The sequence below is a fragment of the Platichthys flesus genome, chromosome 6 (genome assembly GCF_949316205.1).
Source record: "Platichthys flesus chromosome 6, fPlaFle2.1, whole genome shotgun sequence".
In the NCBI taxonomy this organism is placed as follows: domain Eukaryota; kingdom Metazoa; phylum Chordata; class Actinopteri; order Pleuronectiformes; family Pleuronectidae; genus Platichthys; species Platichthys flesus.
This window is the reverse complement of record NC_084950.1, coordinates 23,063,652-23,080,486: the sequence shown is the minus strand read 5'-3', so window position 1 is coordinate 23,080,486 and position 16,835 is coordinate 23,063,652. Positions and strand designations below refer to the sequence as shown.

At 40.5% G+C, this 16,835-nt stretch overlaps 1 protein-coding gene across 1 annotated transcript in view; it reads left to right on the top strand.

Moving 5' to 3' along the window:
- The window catches only part of LOC133955095 (metabotropic glutamate receptor 8-like), a 47,676-nt gene that overhangs the window by 17,148 nt on the left and 13,693 nt on the right, over window positions 1-16,835 (top strand). Inside the window, exons 6-7 of the mRNA XM_062389757.1 lie at window positions 10,371-10,510; window positions 11,779-12,714. Of these exons, the coding sequence (XP_062245741.1) occupies window positions 10,371-10,510; window positions 11,779-12,714 (1,076 nt within the window). The remainder of the gene's footprint in view (window positions 1-10,370; window positions 10,511-11,778; window positions 12,715-16,835) is intronic.

The window sequence follows — 16,835 nt, the reverse complement described above, 5'->3', positions numbered from 1 at the left end:
TCAGAGGACAAACAAGTTGACAGAGTCTCACATTTCTGATAAAGGATTAAGCTCTGCTGTTCTGTTCTGTTCTGTTTGTTTGTTGATTGTTTTATTTATTTGTCAGCAGGATTATGTAAAACACACAGAGCTGATTTGCACCTGATTTGAAGACAGGGAGCATGAGTCTGAGAAAAAACATTAAATTTAAATATGACTGATCCAGAATAGTTTTTATAGCTTTTTACATTTTAAGATCAGACATATTCATGATGTTAAGAGAAGAGTTTGTCTAATGTGCTGCTCTTCCTCCGTCCTTTATTTTTCTCTTAGGAAAGATCAATAACATGGGTGCTATTTAGGAAAAAAACTATGAATAATTAGTATTGTAAATTGTGTAAAAGTTTTACTGGTGTGAATAATTGTTGTCAGTCCTTACCACTGTAGTGCTCAAATATTACTAAAATCCAGCCAGCATAGGAGATCACAAAGGAGCAAGTTAGGAGCGAAGAAGCACTTCCTTATTAAATAAGAATAATATATAGTCCATTATGATTTCTTTGGTTTTCTTCTGCCCTGTTTGTGTCATGTCCTCGTGCTTTCAAGCAGTCTCTCTCTGGTTGAGTCACGGCCATACGTGGGTTTCACAGGAGCTTTAATGAAGCCAGCTTTCCCTCGCTCTTCTAAGCGCTGGCATTTATCACCAAGGCCGGCTTCTCTTCTCTTTCATGGAAAAGGAAAATATTCTATATTCTCTAAATATTCTCTATAGTTTAAATAAAAAATAAAATAACACATTCCACACACATTCTTCAGCTTCTCCACTCCTGCTGAGGCTGAACCTGAATGTGACTTCCCAAGGTGAACATGTTTGATGAGCTTCTCAGGAACCTATTAAATACACATCACAGAATATAAACCCGACAGCCCCATATATCCACACATAAAGTTAAACTGACTTTTTTTGTTACAATGTTTGTCATTGCAAAACTGTTTTGATTCGTATTACTTTAGATTCAAGATTCAAGATTCAAGATTTTTCACTGGTAATGAAATGCTTGAGTCACAGACTCTCTTCTAGCAATGCTCAAGTAATTACAACCCCCAAAAAATACAATAGAAATAGTATCAGACAGAATAAAATAGAATATCAAAATTTAAAATAAAATATATATATTTGCAGATGAAGAGAGAAATATAACAACAATAGTGCAATTTGTGCAATAGTGCAAATATGCAAACATGCCACGGTGCTGGTTTGGTGGAGTTATTGCAGTTCAGAGGAGTTTAAGAGTCTTGTGGCCTGGGGGAAGAAACTGTCTCTGAGCCTGGTGGTGCAGGCCCTGATGCTGCGGTACCGTCAGCCAGACGGCAGCAGGTAAAAACTGTGTAAAATGATTGTAAAATTGACAAATTTGTATTTTTATCACTTTCAAACAAACAGTCATTGAGAAACCATAGCTTATAAAATATTCTGTTTGTTGTTTATGTCAGTAGGTTCATATCTTATATATATAAAAATGTATACATACCTATGTGGGTTTTCTCCAGGATCATTGGATTTCCTACCACATTCCGAAATCAATTTTCTGCAGTGGTCGAGGAATATTCCTGTTGCTTTTGGCAGCCAATATCAAAATTAGGGACACATTGCCAATGAAACGTTCTGTATCTGTGATTTTTTTTTTTTACATTTAATAAAATTACAACAATTAAATGAAAACATCAAATGACACACAAAAGTTAATGAACTGTAACGCTTCAACACAGAAATATCACATAGATATTTAACATGCATGATTTTGTCATTATGATTTACTCTAGAGAGAATTTGCACAGTAAAAAATCTCTCCCACTATTATCAACCATCAGCTAGATATGCGTGGATGTGTTGTGAGATTGATTTTTATTTCTTGTGATTTTTATTTCTTGAACCATGACTCTCGCTGCTGTTATAAATCATCAACATAATTACTGAGCGGCACTGCACTTTGGTGTGAAAGTTCTATCCACGAGGTGAGGGAGACTGGAGCAGGTGCAGTGAATCACATATTTCCCCCCCCCCAGATAATTAACATAATTTATTTAATCAGGGATATTTCCCCGAGAGCATTGCTCTCTTGAGAAGAAAGGTCTTGTATCTTGTCTTGTATCTGGCGGCTGTCAGGTGCACTCAGTTTTCCAAAGTGAGCCCAAGTGCCCTCAGATTTTTTTACTCTATAACCTTTATCTTACTGTATAACCTAATCTAACAGTAACGGGTATAATCTAACAGTAACAGGTTACAGCCTCTGTGCAGGAGCACACATGCATCAATCCTTGCTAAGCAGTGTGTAACTCATGTGTGGTTTGTGCCTGATTGAGCTTTTGAAGGCAGACACACACACACACACACACACACACTCATGTCATGCTATATTTGGGGCTTTCCTGTGTGAATCTGTGAACAGCATGCTCAGTTGAACCTTCACATACATCAAACGTTGACATAAATCAAACTCGAGCTGCTCCTCTGTATTTTACGCTTCACTTCACTGAGCACGGGGCAGCGGGGTTACCCATAATTCCATGTATGAAACGCAGCAAATCCAGGACGACAAAGCGAGGCTGTGTGGCGGTGGCGGCCGGGGGGCTAATCGCTAAGTCAGCCATGTGCTCCTTGCTCGCGTGCTTATTTTTAGAGGAGCGTTGGGAGGCTAATCGAGACACTATTGCTAATGTTAGGGCTCGCTGTGCTAAAGCCATCTGCATGAGGCCTTCGTTGTAATGCCCCGTTTGAATGTGATCAGCGTTTGTTTTTATGGGAATGCAACATGGCCGACCCTGTGGAGCTGCAGGAGGAGAAACCCTTTGGAGCCAGTCCAGTGGTGGAGGGAAGGATGGGGAGGGGGTAATGTAGCTATCTGAAATGATGAATATGTGAAGAGCCCCTGCTGTTCAGAAGTTCAAATATGCACCTTTGTAATACCAAACACATCCAGAGAGAAGGTAGTCATTGTACTCTGCGAACCAGTAAGTTAGAAGCTGGAATTATGTGTTTGGAACTATGTTGAACAATCAATGCTGTGGCCGATGATTGTTGCCCTGACCACTTGGCCACCAGGGCACTCTTAACTAACAGCAGCAGCTTTTCAGCCATCAAGCAGAAAGTAACGTGTTATGATCTGCATATTAACAGTCAGTTAGTGACTCCTCCCTTTTCTTTGTAACCAATGATATAAATTAGAACACACTGTTTTTGATCAAACTAATGTAGGTTTTAATAAAACTGATAGCCTCTTCATCTTGCATTAAAAACATCAGAACAGGCTAATCTCTGTCTGTCGTTCTTGTTTAATTTGGTAAACACAAAACTGTCCATCACAGCCAAAAGACTTAAGAGTGGGACAGACTGACTGCTCAGTCTTCTGAGTCTCAGATGATAAAATCTGTGGTCATGTGATCACAGCTCATACATATTGGGCCACTAGTCACTCTCTAACTGCTATTAAGCAGATTGAATCATCGCTTTATTATAGTGATATCTGAAAAATGTCACTTAAAAACGGGTCAATGGCCAACGCCTGCGACTGACGTCAAAATACTGAAATGTTTTCAATCCTCTAAACTTTTCATTATATCCAGTATGCACATGCACATCATTCCACAAGGTTTTGCTGAATCTATTGAGTGTATGAAGACAATTGGTGACTTCTGGTGACTATCAAGGACCCTTTAGCAACCAATCATTCAGGAAAATGGTCAGAAACACCACTCAATGGTTTTCTTACTGCGTAACTTTCTAACCAACAAGCTGTACCTCAGTTTTCTGGCTGCGTTCTTCTGGTGATGTATTTAAAGACCAATTGCAGCACAGCTGCATATCCCATATTGAAGGCTCCTCCAAATGCATCAGACAGATGAATCCTTTCATCACAGATATACAAAGGCTCTAACAGGCGGCTCGTTTCCAGTCCAACCTATCCCAGAATTAATTTGGATTTTGGTGACAAACCATTTGTCCAAGAGGTAATGGCATCTGCAAGTGATAAGTCATGTATCCAACTGCAACAAGGGCAGTATGAGCTGGTGACACCGATCACTTTAATCCACTGCTGCTGTGTGTGTGTATGGGTAGATCATGTCATCTGAAGGATGCAGATGTTGAAGCTCAAGTATAGGCACAGCAGAATCCCAGTGCACAACAAAGGAAAATCTGGGTTTAACAGGATGGGTTAAGGACAGGATCAATATCACAAGCCTAAAGCAAGGATACAACGCTGGAAAGCTAAGGCACATGGCACAAAGGGAATCAGACTGAAAGAATGAAATAAACTAAGACATTCAAACCATGACAGAAGCCCCTGAATTGAAGCGACAGTGTTGCAATGTGCAGGTGTAACAGTTTAAAGATGAGGAAAGTAATTCAGGTCCAGCGACAAGGAAACACCATGTTATTGTGAAAATGTAATTCTATAAATATAAAATATGTAAATGAGGATATATAGGATATAGTTTCCTCTGCAGCGCATGTTCAGTTCAATGATACTCACTGTGTCTTAAAGCGCCGTGGTTTAATGATGGAATGTCTGAGTCTTAAAGAATGAGAACCGGTTGGTTTTCTTATGAACGGTGTCTTTGTAGCTCTTTCTGAAAAGCTGAACACTTATTTCAGGGTATCTATTACAAAAGCTTCTGCAAACCTGCCTCACTTACTGTAATCTAACATGAATAAACACATTTTATTTGCAAATTGACATTCGTCAACTTTTCCTCCGCTCTTTGGAGCTTGAATTGAATAAAAGCTGTCACTTGGATAAAAACTTTGAGGAAATTATGCATGAAATAAAAAATGATGAAAACGCAGGAGTTGAAATTGCCTGAAAAACTTCCCAAGTCAACAGGTAAGGAATGTGACTAAATCACTCTTTGGAATGAGGATGCAGAGAAACGTGTGTGAATTTGTAGTCTATGTTTCAGAGGCATGATCCCACGGATGAATCGCTGAGCTGCCGGGCTGCAGCTCTAACTGTCCACTCCGTCCGCCAAGGTCTCTGTAAACATCGATACTGGAAACTGGTTCAATAAAACTCTGAGACTGTCCTGTGCTGTGTTACAGAGCAACAGGCTTCTGTCAGGGCAGCGGAGAAACCTGCTGCTGTCGGATCCATTCAGATCAGAAGGTTTGACTAATGGAGGATGAGGATCTCCTCCTGCTCGGACTTTCTGACAAACTGCAGCTAAGAGGAGGCACAGTATCAATAACCTGGAAGCAGAGTCTACAAATTGTCGGAACATCTGAACACCCTGACTTGGTATTCATAGTTTAACTCTGAATATTCAAGTAGTGAATAAAGAAAAAATGTCATAGATGCTGATGTGGTTCCTAGTGTTTCTGAAGATTAACCACTGCCGGACCTTGATCAGCAATCTTACACTTAACACCTGGTGCAGAATATCTGTTTCCCATTAGAGACTTGGCTTAAAAACACATCCATGTTCATCCAACTGTCCAACTACAGGACAAATCTCGTCTGCCTCTCTTTACTATGAACCTGAAGCCTTCCTTGCCGAAAGTCCAGACAACATCTGACTCACGTCAACCACTTGTTCTGACTTCCACTGTTTTTGCTGGTATGATTTTTCGTCATTTATGTAATTTCTCTATTTACGTGACTGCTTCCCTTGCTGTGACCAAAGAGCCACACTAATCATTTCAGTATGTGTGGAACAGGGCCCCCCATCACATTTGGGTGTATTTCCTGTAAATGTACTTGAAACTGTAACATCTGCTTTTTGTTCTGCAGAGAAGATTGTTTGTTTGTGGGTCATCTCATTGTGTTTAATGATAATGCTGCGGCGCGTGTCACTGCAGAGTGATCATGATTCCCACGTTGGCAAATAAAGTGAAGCAAAGATGTTGAGTCCATAACAGCACAGATTCTCTGAAGTGAATCGAAGTGAAGTGAGCGATGCAGATGACAGTGGGGGGTGTTTCCACAGCCTGAGGCACACTGTGGTGATTCATGTCCACGCTGATGGGATTTGTGATGCTTGTATTCATGTTGAGGAAGGAAATCAGGGCAGGATAGAATCAAACTGCCACCCACTCACTTCATTATAAATCAGTTTTCTTTTTGTTTGTGTTGTTGTTCTGCTCTTTAGCTCCAATCTGCTGCTCTCCGTCTCGGCTTCAGCGGCTCCAAACTAATCCACTTCAAGTTCAGGCCTGTTGTCCTCCTGCGTTAAATTTTCCCTTTGGCGAGCAATACAGCTCCACTGTAAGATAATAATACTGCATGGTGAATACAGTTGCTGAAGATTAAAAATCAGAGATCCAGAGTTTGAATGTTAAAACAAAGCATCAAGTTCAGCAGGATTAACAGAATCTCTGAGTTTTCATTCAAGTTTTGACAAAATAGAACAAAACTCGGTCCTAAGGAGAGACCTTAGGACAGGGCTCTTCAATTAGTTTGGAGCTGGGGCCGGTTCTTGAAACTGAGGCAAAGTCAGGGCCCGGAGGATATGAGTGATCACGGTAACAACAAATTATAACAACATACTGAAGGAGTCAATCTATTTTATTTTGTAAAAGCTTTACAACATATGCCCAAGAGGACAAATAGGCCCATGGATTCAAAAATCAAACCAGGTGTGCAATAACCAAGCCATATTAACAGACAATTGAAATGCAATTAACTAACAAAACCTTGAACTTCATTGTACATAGCTCTACCAACACAACTTTACTGGTCATTATCCTCAATACTTAAGATTAAACTGATTTGAGTGACAGGCAGAATCAAATGTATCTCCACCAACAACGTGCATTGCATGGAACTGAACAGAATTGCAACAACTTAAAAGTGCATGGTAGTCTATCAAGGAAATGTGTTTCAAAATGAATCACTCAGATCAGGTGAAGTGTATCAGTTGTATATAATTTACTTAGAACAACTTCAAAGTGCACCAACAAAAACAAAATAAAACTATATATTAGGCCTCTGAATCGAATTACCACATGACAATGCATGACAATTAATGAGGTGAATAACATCATAATTAAATCATACTGTTACAAAAATGAACCTTAATTGCTTGCTTGACTAACATGCCTATTAACTTGCATGTAATTTGCCCACATCTGCCATAAAAAACAATTCAACCTATGTCCCTAGAAGGGCTCCGTATGTGGCAGATAAATACGACAAAATATAATGATATACGACTAGCATAAAAACTGGGGTATTTTCTAAATATGATAATAAATGTGAAACTGAGGTGAATTCTTATGCAACTTTATTAGCAGCGTCCTCGTAACATTGCACCAACAACACAACAGTGAGTAACAATGATTTAATCACAAATAAAAAACAACTATAAAGTGCATGAAAAATATAACTAACCACAACGCTGAATCAGTGGAAGCCCTGAGCCTGTTTCTCTGCAGCAAGGAGGTCCCATCTAGGGCTAATAGTGACAATAACACCCAAAGTGTGTTGCTGATTGTCCAGTCTACAGTGGCGGTTTTGGGCACAGGGGAACCGGGCAGCCGCCCGGGGCGGCACTTTTTCATGACACGTGGGGGCGGCACGAGCACTTAAAAAAAACAATCATCTGGCCCGCGAAGCAGTTTTCTATTATCTATCACCGTGTGGGGAATTGTGGAATTGTACGAGTCTTTGGATCCCCCCCCGTTGAAACGAACGAATGACTCAAAAAGAGATTCGTTCATTCTAGTGAACGAGATTCAAAAGAACCGACACGATAAAAAAATCCGAACTTCCCATCACTACTGAACAGTGTTGTGCATGTCGCGCATATTTCCCGCGGAAGGACAGCTCACACACAGGCCCCAGGGCTCCGCCCCCGCCCCGCTCACTCTCTCAGAGACACACACAGTGAGATCAGAGCTTGTTCACGTCAAGCAGCCAGTGACAGTCAGAGACAAACAAGAGACGGTGTTCAAAAACCAAGTTGAAAAGAAAGTGCGATGACGCCTGGTTCACAGTCAATGTGGTAGGACATGAGGAGAGACCAGTGTTTTATCTATGTCTGACAACTCTATGAGACCCACCAAATTAAGAAGACTCTTAGAAACAAAAAATAATAATTAAGAACTTCAAAATAAAAACCATGGCCAGGGGCGCAAATCCATGTAGAATCGCCACTGCCAGTCTACTCCTTCATTTCGTTTTGGTTGCCGTCACAGCAGAAAACTCCGCTTCGCACAGATATGATGTTGGAAATGGCCACAGAGTTTTTAGTGCTCTTGTGGCGATCTCAAGGTATTCTGCTGTGACTTTAATCCAGAACACCGGCAGAGTTGTTTTCTCGAACATACTTTTAAGGCTGCCATCATTTGTGATCTCCAGTAGCTGATCTTCTCCTTGCACAGACATGCTGGATTCACCTGGTTTGTTGACAAATGGGTCCGACAAATACTGTCTGAGTTTGTGTTCAGCGAAAACGTGACCGATACAAGCGTCTTGACATGCGTAAAGCATGAGTCATAACGGAGAGGATCCGGTCATTTTTCAAAATAAAACACAGAATCGGATTATAAATAAAACGGAAATAATGTAAATTGTTTATTCTCTCTGGGCGGCCTGGTACCAAATGACCCATGGCCCGGTTCAAAATAAAGCAAAACTACAAAGTCCACTGAGTAAATGCAATTAAGTGCTACTAAATTGTTAGTTTAAAAAAATATATATATTTATAAAAAAAAAAAAATATATATAATTTTTTTTTTATTCAAGCACTTTTCGAGCACACTCCGGGGGCCGGATTCGGCCGCCTATTGAAGAGCCCTGCCTTAGGATCAAAAGGTTCTATATGAATAAGGGCTGCTGCTGCACACTAGAGGATAATCTGATTAGGCAAAGGTTGTAAATATACTTCCTGAGTAAGATACCAAAACTCAATGTAGTGTATTATGATACTGAAAGTGAATACACACCAGATACACCATCTGCTCGCATTTGACACTGAAAACTTGATCTTAACCTGACTGTGTGTTCACTTAAACTCAGCCCTGCACTGATCCACATCACCCCTCAAGGTTGTTGTCACAGCAACTAGGGGAACAGATACATGTTTAAGTTTTCTGATGATTCTGTTATTGACGGCCCACTTGAAGAGGCTGAATGGGATCATGGTTCAGTGGTGGAGGTCTTTGTGTCTTGGTGTGACTGAAGTCTGTCTTCCATTTAACTGTGTCAACAAGTCTTAGCCCTCTGCCAACTCTTAGGATTATTGTTTAGATCTGTAGGGGAGAGCTATGGTGGGAGCCCAAGGGTGTTTTTGATAACAAACTGTATGTTAATGTTGCTGTTAAACAGGTCTCACAATTCCTTTTTTTTTTACCTGAGGGCTATTAGCTATTATATAATTTCTGTAAAGGTAATAACATCTTTTTTTCATTGAGATCTGTGGTCTTACTGCTTGGTTTGGAAGATTTTGCAACTCTTAGTAAATTAGCCAGTACGAGCTCAGGGAGAATACAGACCAAGCATGTGGCCATTAATAACAGACAGTTCATTTGGAGGATTTTTATTTGATATTAGATATTATCCCTTACAAAGATGCAGGCATTACATACCTTGCATGAGACATCACATACAGATACATTCTTACTCTTAAGGGTGTTGGATACACTGTATTTCACTGTTCAAAAACTGTGTTTAATATAAACAGTGCAGTATTATGTTTGCTAGAGGGCCAAGGTCAGTGGTAGTGTTCAGTACACAAATGGCAGTGTGGTAGAAATAATTGTTAAGTCTTCAGTAGGGATGTAACAGGGAAAAGTTCATCCAGGAAGTGCAGATGATTATGTTGAATTATTAATCCCTGTCAATAGAGCAGCGGGGTATCCTGATTGACTGATGCTGCTGGTGAGTGTTGCCCTATATATTAAACCTATCTGCATTTAAAATATAGGCTAATCACGGACGCATCCACTCAAGTCATTTGAATTTGATTTCAATCAGGAACTGTGAAATCACAGAATAAATTTGATGCAAACTTTCAGAACTAGACATTTTCGCAGTGAGATTTGATAACACAATTTAATTTTGAGAGTCAAACACTTTGACACAAACCTTTAGATTACATGGGGCTGAAAAGTGTGTATACCTGGCCGCAGTAAGTTGTGAATGAATCATTAAGTCTTGCTGTAAAAGAAGGAGCCACTGTGAAAACATCAAAATATACAATTCAGAGAGGCAAGCGAAATGCAGTGTATCATATGTACAATGAAACATGTAGAAAAGGGCAGTTCTGAACAGTGGAGGACAAGGAGACAATCATTCTTACCCCATCAAACTACTGTAAAGAAGGAGCTTGGTCCTGAATTCACGTCCCAAAAATATGTGATCTCAGGGTCTGTTCTCTGCTTTGTGATTTCACAGGAAGTGCAGGGACTCCTGTCATCTTTAACAAGAAGGGCGATGCCCCTGGACGCTACGACATCTTCCAGTATCAGATCAACGACGGCCTGACAGCAGAGTACAAGGTCATCGGACACTGGACCAATCAGCTGCATCTATATGTGAGGACCTCTGAACTCAAATTGTAACATCTTATAACTAGAAATAATTGGATTCTGTTTTTGTTCTGAAGCTGTTAGGCCTGATAATGAAGATGGCATATTGATAAGTTTCTTGGTTCATTATCCTCATCCTCTTAATAAATAAACCCAAGAGAGTGGGATGTGAAAAATTGGCAAGTTTAAAAGTTTACTCTTGATCTTTGAAAAAAAGGTGTGACAAAAAAAATCTCATCTCAAGGTCCACTTGTTTAATCTGAATGTTTTTGCCGCATCCCATGGTTTTCAAAGACACTTGGGAGTTTGAATGGAGAATAGATATCCACGATTTTTCAAAGTAAAGTCCAACACACATTTTCACTGTTTAAAATTTTTCAAAGTAGAATAGATCATTTCAGGATACTTCAAAGTACTGTAAAAACACACTCAATAAGTTCAGAGAGAAACTGATATGACTGTGTTCAGGAACTCCCTGACTACCTACATACGGTAATATCAACAGTTTTTACTGAATATATTTGGAGATTTTTCAAAGTAAAATCCAACATTTTCACTGTTTACAATTTTTCAAAGTAAAGTCCAACATTTTCACTGTGGAATAGATTATTATTCAACATGATGTTTCATGATGTTTCTGAAAACATTCACATTCTCATTACTGACCTTGTATGCAGCATTTGACAAAACTCTTTCAAACCACTACTTATCAAACTTGGAAAGAAACTAGTTTGTGCTAGTTTTTGATCTACTGGACCAGTTCCAAATGTTTCATGAAGTTCATTAATTTACACACCTACGTTTATAAACATAGGACCCAAGTCGAAAAACACACAAACTGCCCTTTAGAGCACAGATTTGGTTCCATTGTATAGATGTTAAAATGCTGAATGCGGAGGAGAAGCCCAGAGTTACAATGAACTTCATTCATTCAAATCTGCAATATAACTGTTACTTTTCTCTAGACTAAATAAACATCCTGTGGCTTTTTGTTGTTTTGCATGGGAGTTTATTGTTGTCCTTACCTTTCCTGTATACTGCTGACCAGACAAACGAAAACAGTTTCAATCCTCCATGTTTTAAAGGGAGTTTGAAGGCAGTTTAAACATAGGGTTAAGTTAAGTAGCTTGAAGCATCAGTACTGCTATTATGATTAACTGAGTTCTGATTTAGACCAATGGTAAAATACGTATGTTTTATTTAATCATTGAGATATTGTTGAACTGCTTGTTGTGTTTCTCATTTGAAAATGAATTCGCCCTCTCTTTCCCCAGATGGAGGCCCTGCAGTGGACAAGCGGCGAATCCTCTCTTCCTGTCTCTGTGTGCAGTCAGCCCTGCCGGACTGGCGAGAGGAAGAAGGTGGTGAAGGGCGTCCCATGCTGCTGGCACTGTGAGCGCTGTGAGGGATACCACTTCCAGGCCAGCGAATTCACCTGCGAGCTCTGCCCCTACGAAAAGAGACCAGACCAGAATCGCACCGGCTGCCAATCCATTCCCATCATCAAACTGGAGTGGCACTCGCCCTGGGCGCTTGTTCCAGTCTTCATTTCCGTGCTGGGGATCATTGCCACTACCTTCGCCATTGTCACCTTTGTCCGCTACAACGACACCCCTATCGTGCGCGCCTCAGGGCGGGAGATGAGCTATGTACTTCTGACAGGTATCTTCCTGTGCTACATCATCACCTTCCCCATGATCGCTGCACCTGATGTCGCCGTCTGCTCGTTCCGGCGCATCTTCCTTGGCCTCGGCATGTGCTTCAGCAATGCTGCGCTGCTCACCAAGACAAACCGCATCCACCGCATCTTTGAGCAGGGCAAGACGGCAGTGACAGCACCACGCTTCATCTCACCTGCCTCCCAGCTTGTCATCACCTTCTCACTCATCTCAGTCCAGCTCCTGGGCGTCCTATTGTGGTTCACTATCGACCCACCGCACACTTTTGTGGATTATGGAGAGCAGCGGACTCAGGATCCTGAGAACGCACGTGGCGTGCTCAAGTGTGACATATCTGACCTGTCGCTCATCTGCTCTCTGGGATACAGCATCCTCTTGATGGTCACGTGCACCGTATACGCCATCAAGACACGTGGCGTGCCAGAGACCTTCAACGAGGCCAAACCCATTGGATTTACTATGTACACAACCTGCATTATCTGGCTTGCATTCATCCCCATCTTCTTTGGCACAGCACAGTCAGAAGAGCGGGTGAGTGCGCCTCCCTGATAAATAATGTAATGTTTTATGTGGTGTTGAGCCCTCCAGCAGAGTTTATATATGGAAAACCGCACTGCAAGCGGTATCATTTATTCATACCAATGTATGTATGTTTATGTCTAACAAACACCACTTGATCACATTTGTCACAAGGCACTTCCATTGTTTACAAATGCAGATTTATCTAAATTCATAGTTGTTTTTAAATGGGTCCTTGGTTTCTGACAGGAGTAAACATGAAATGCTTCTCATTTAGAGCCAAAGTTATAAAGCGGGCATCGTGTTCTGTGTAGCAGGACAGATCTCTATCCGAAGAAAGGTACCTTTGGTCAAGAAAATAAGTTGCTAACTCCAGAACATTATACTAGGCTAGCATCATGGATTTATAGCCTGCTTGAAATCTAGTCAGAGTTGGCGACAACTCGACCCAACTCTAGCCAATCAGAGCACAGGACAGGGTGAAGGGGGTTAAGTACATGTCCTGGTGAGGTGTCCCTGACTTTTTACACTGCACATGTCTGAAATCAGGAAAACAATAAACATGCTTGGTAGGTACAGGGTGACACAAACTTAGACTCAAGTTGGGTTCAGCTTGTTGAGTGTGGTTAGTTTTCTTTCAGGTCAGGTTCGGACAGAAAAATGCTGCTTGAGTCGCTCTCCGCTCTTCACAGCTGTAAAATGGACTGAAACTGTTCACGTCCTCCAGCTTGATGTAGCAAGATGACACAGAAGAGCAGCACGATCAGTCAGATCAACACACACTCTAGGGACCAATCAGGGTTTCACCTGGTGAAAGATTGTGTAGCGTGAGGATGAGACTTCTGGAGTTCTTCAAGCAATCACAGAGGCTAACTGCTAACATGCAGGTAACACCACCAAACTGAAGTACACTTCCAACAATAATCAAATTTTCTGCCTCTGTGCATGTTAAACATAAATGTCATGATTATGAGTTTTTTTTTTTTTGAGGCATGACTTTTAAAAACCACACTGTTCTGAGTGAATGATTGATGACTGATAGTTTTTGATCACCACAGGCTCGACTCAGCTTGCTCTGCAGCCTCTCGACACAAAACTAATTAGAGCAGAATTAAATTTAGCACATTCAGACAACAGTTTTTGGGGTTGGGCTGGCTGTAAGCGAGCTGCCAGATGGAGGACTTTGCTCATTATCATGTCTGTGGGGAGGTCTGGCAGACAGGTGGAGCGATTCCCTGAGATTTCCTCCCGATTTAGTTTATCGGTCTATTTATGCTGCTACTGCTCAGATGCTCAGAATGTTGTATCTGAGTTTTTTTTACTTTGATAAAGGAAGATTTCAGTAGGAACACTCTGACATCATCTGATTTTCAAGATTTTGTGAAGCTTTTACTGAACTGATCGCCAGGATGTAACCATGATGCCACCAGGTCTTCTCTCTTGGTGAAATGTCCCAACTGTTTAATGGTTTGATCAAATTGTGTATAAAGTCTGCTCTGTCGAGAGGGAAACATAGATATTCAAACTTTTTACAAAGGAACTCTTTTTTGAAGTTAACTTTACAGTTTCTTGTTGACCTTGGAAAAAGAAGTTAATTGAACTATCTCAATTTGCTTACTTTGAGCAAACATGTAATGTTGCATTCACACAGAAAACCACAGCACTTTCATAATTTGTGTCATTGGTGCAGACTCAACATCTATATTTTCCTTCTTTTTTCATGCCAGATGGCCAAGTTTCACTGACAGTACTGTTCAAAGTATTGTAGGAATGCTTCCAAAAGTAATACCATTAAAAATCCTGATTCAACAAAGAGCAAATATATCAATATCTGATGTGTTGCCTCAATACACATGTTCAATTTGCTGCAGTTCTTTTGTGGATGCTTTGTAGTCAGTGTCTTCCATGGATCAAACAAGTGGGGACCTGATCATCTGCAGTCTCTAAACATGAGTCTTTACAGCTCTGGATGTGTGTTTTGACCTGATTTCATGTTGCCTAATGAATTTGGGACTGATCACATGCCTTTCCGTTGGTACTAAAATATTTGCGCAGTACTGTATACTGTATGTTAGCTGGAGGCAAGTAGCAACAGTCCTCAGAAACTCTTGGAGCTTCTATTGCTGTCTGGCTCCTTTTTCCTGTCATCACTGTAAAGTAGATTCTTAATGCCACAGGATTCACGTTCAATTGTACGAAAATGTGAATATTTTTGGAGCAAGTTGCATCTTCGTGTCTGTTTGCATCTCTCATGGGAAAATCCACATTTAGTTCAAGGACAACATCCACATCTCGTGTCAGGAACCATCTTTTAACACAGACCTGTGATACCTGTGTGCCAGGTCAATTTACTGATAAATGATGTGAGGTGCATTTGAAAGGCGCAGTGAGCATGTAAGTGAAGCTGAGGTCATGTCTCCCACAAAATCTTTCTACTCATACTTACTACACAGACTAGAAAAGGCCCGAAAATCCAGTTTACCAAGTCTGCAGAACGAAGCCACTTATTCTGCAACACATCTCAAGATTTGACTAAAGAACTTCAGCCAAACCAAACCGAATACATTTCACTGAGAATAACATTTCCCAGTTCAGAAGAAATGCAGCAAACAGACTGTTAGTTTTAAAGCCTCAGGGCAGCTACATTTTTTATTGAAGATAGAAATTCAACAAACACCTCATTACTCAATAAACATCTACGTGCCTTCTATTCCTGTTTCCTACAAGATGCAAATAATGTGATCTGTTTGGTAACATCAGACTAGGTATATCAATAACACATGTACATCAGATAAACATTTGAAATTTAAATTTGAGTCTACTTTTCAGTTATGTCAGAGAGGATTTATTCAGAGAAATCAGAGTTACAGAAATCATTGAGTTTCTTCATTCAGGACCATTTATATCTTAGAATTACTGTATGAGCACTAGTAGAGAAACCAGTCAGAAAACTGTCAATGGATTTTGACAATGAAACTAGGAGAGTCACTGTGAAGTGAGCTGTAGTTTGTAAAAAGACGGTTCAATTTAGTTGCTGCTTAAAATGTGATGCTTGTCTATTTGAGGTTTTGCATTACATGTGCTTGGAGAACCCAACAGAGGAAAGCACCTGTACCATAACACCTCTAAAAGACAAATGTGGCAAAACACAGAATATAAGGAAACTAAACATCGTTAAGTGTTACAGAGTTTATTTCCTGTTTTTTCACAGTTTCTGCCCTGGTGATCGTTTGCATGATCCATGATGTGTTTCACCGACGTTCAGTCTTCCCTGCCTCATGTTTGAATATAGCTTCTGTGTTTCCTTTTTTCTATGTAAGATCGTCTTGTTTCACATTTGTGGGCACATGTTATCCTGGTGTTTCAGTTTAATTTCATTTAAGTATTTACCCTTTGTTTCTGCGCTTATTACCGCCACCAAAGGCTTTGTTTGGTTTCTTAAAAGACTGTGTCATTTAGTTTGATTTTAATTAATTATTATTCACCTACCAAGCTGCAGTACCTGGGTCCTCTATTGAAACTCAGGAAACAAAATCAAACCGATCACACCTTACACACAGACATCAAAAAAGTACAAAAGACTTGCTACAGTTTCCATTGTGGTGGAAGATGTGGTGCTGATGATAATAGGCAGGTAATATCTCCTGTATGTGTCCCCAACCATTACTGCTGCCTTCTCTGTCACTGTATCTGCTAAATCAGCTGTCACAGCCACAAATGAGAGTGACTCACTGAGGGCCTCTATGGAGACGCCCTGTTAAACACTGCTATGAACCATTCCATGTATTGAACTCTGCAGAACCTCAACTATACTTGAGGTTTTCAAGAGGTGTAGCTGTGTGATGGCAGTCGATGAAGATGGCTGCTGAGTGTTTCTGTTATCCTCTTCACTTTAATTAACTCATTATGCACTCGTCTGTCGCTTTGTCAGACTCCCCAAGTCATTGATCAAGCAGGGCGTCTAAAAAGTCAGTGTGAAGTCAGTTAAAAGATTTAACAAATCATTATTTGACATCACATTAGTTTGATTGTTTCAGTTCCTGTTTTCTTATCCTCAAACTTTGCCTCCGCGGCTTCCTGGCCAATGACAAACCTTTTTAAAACCTGCCTGCACCTACATAATAAAAAAGAAG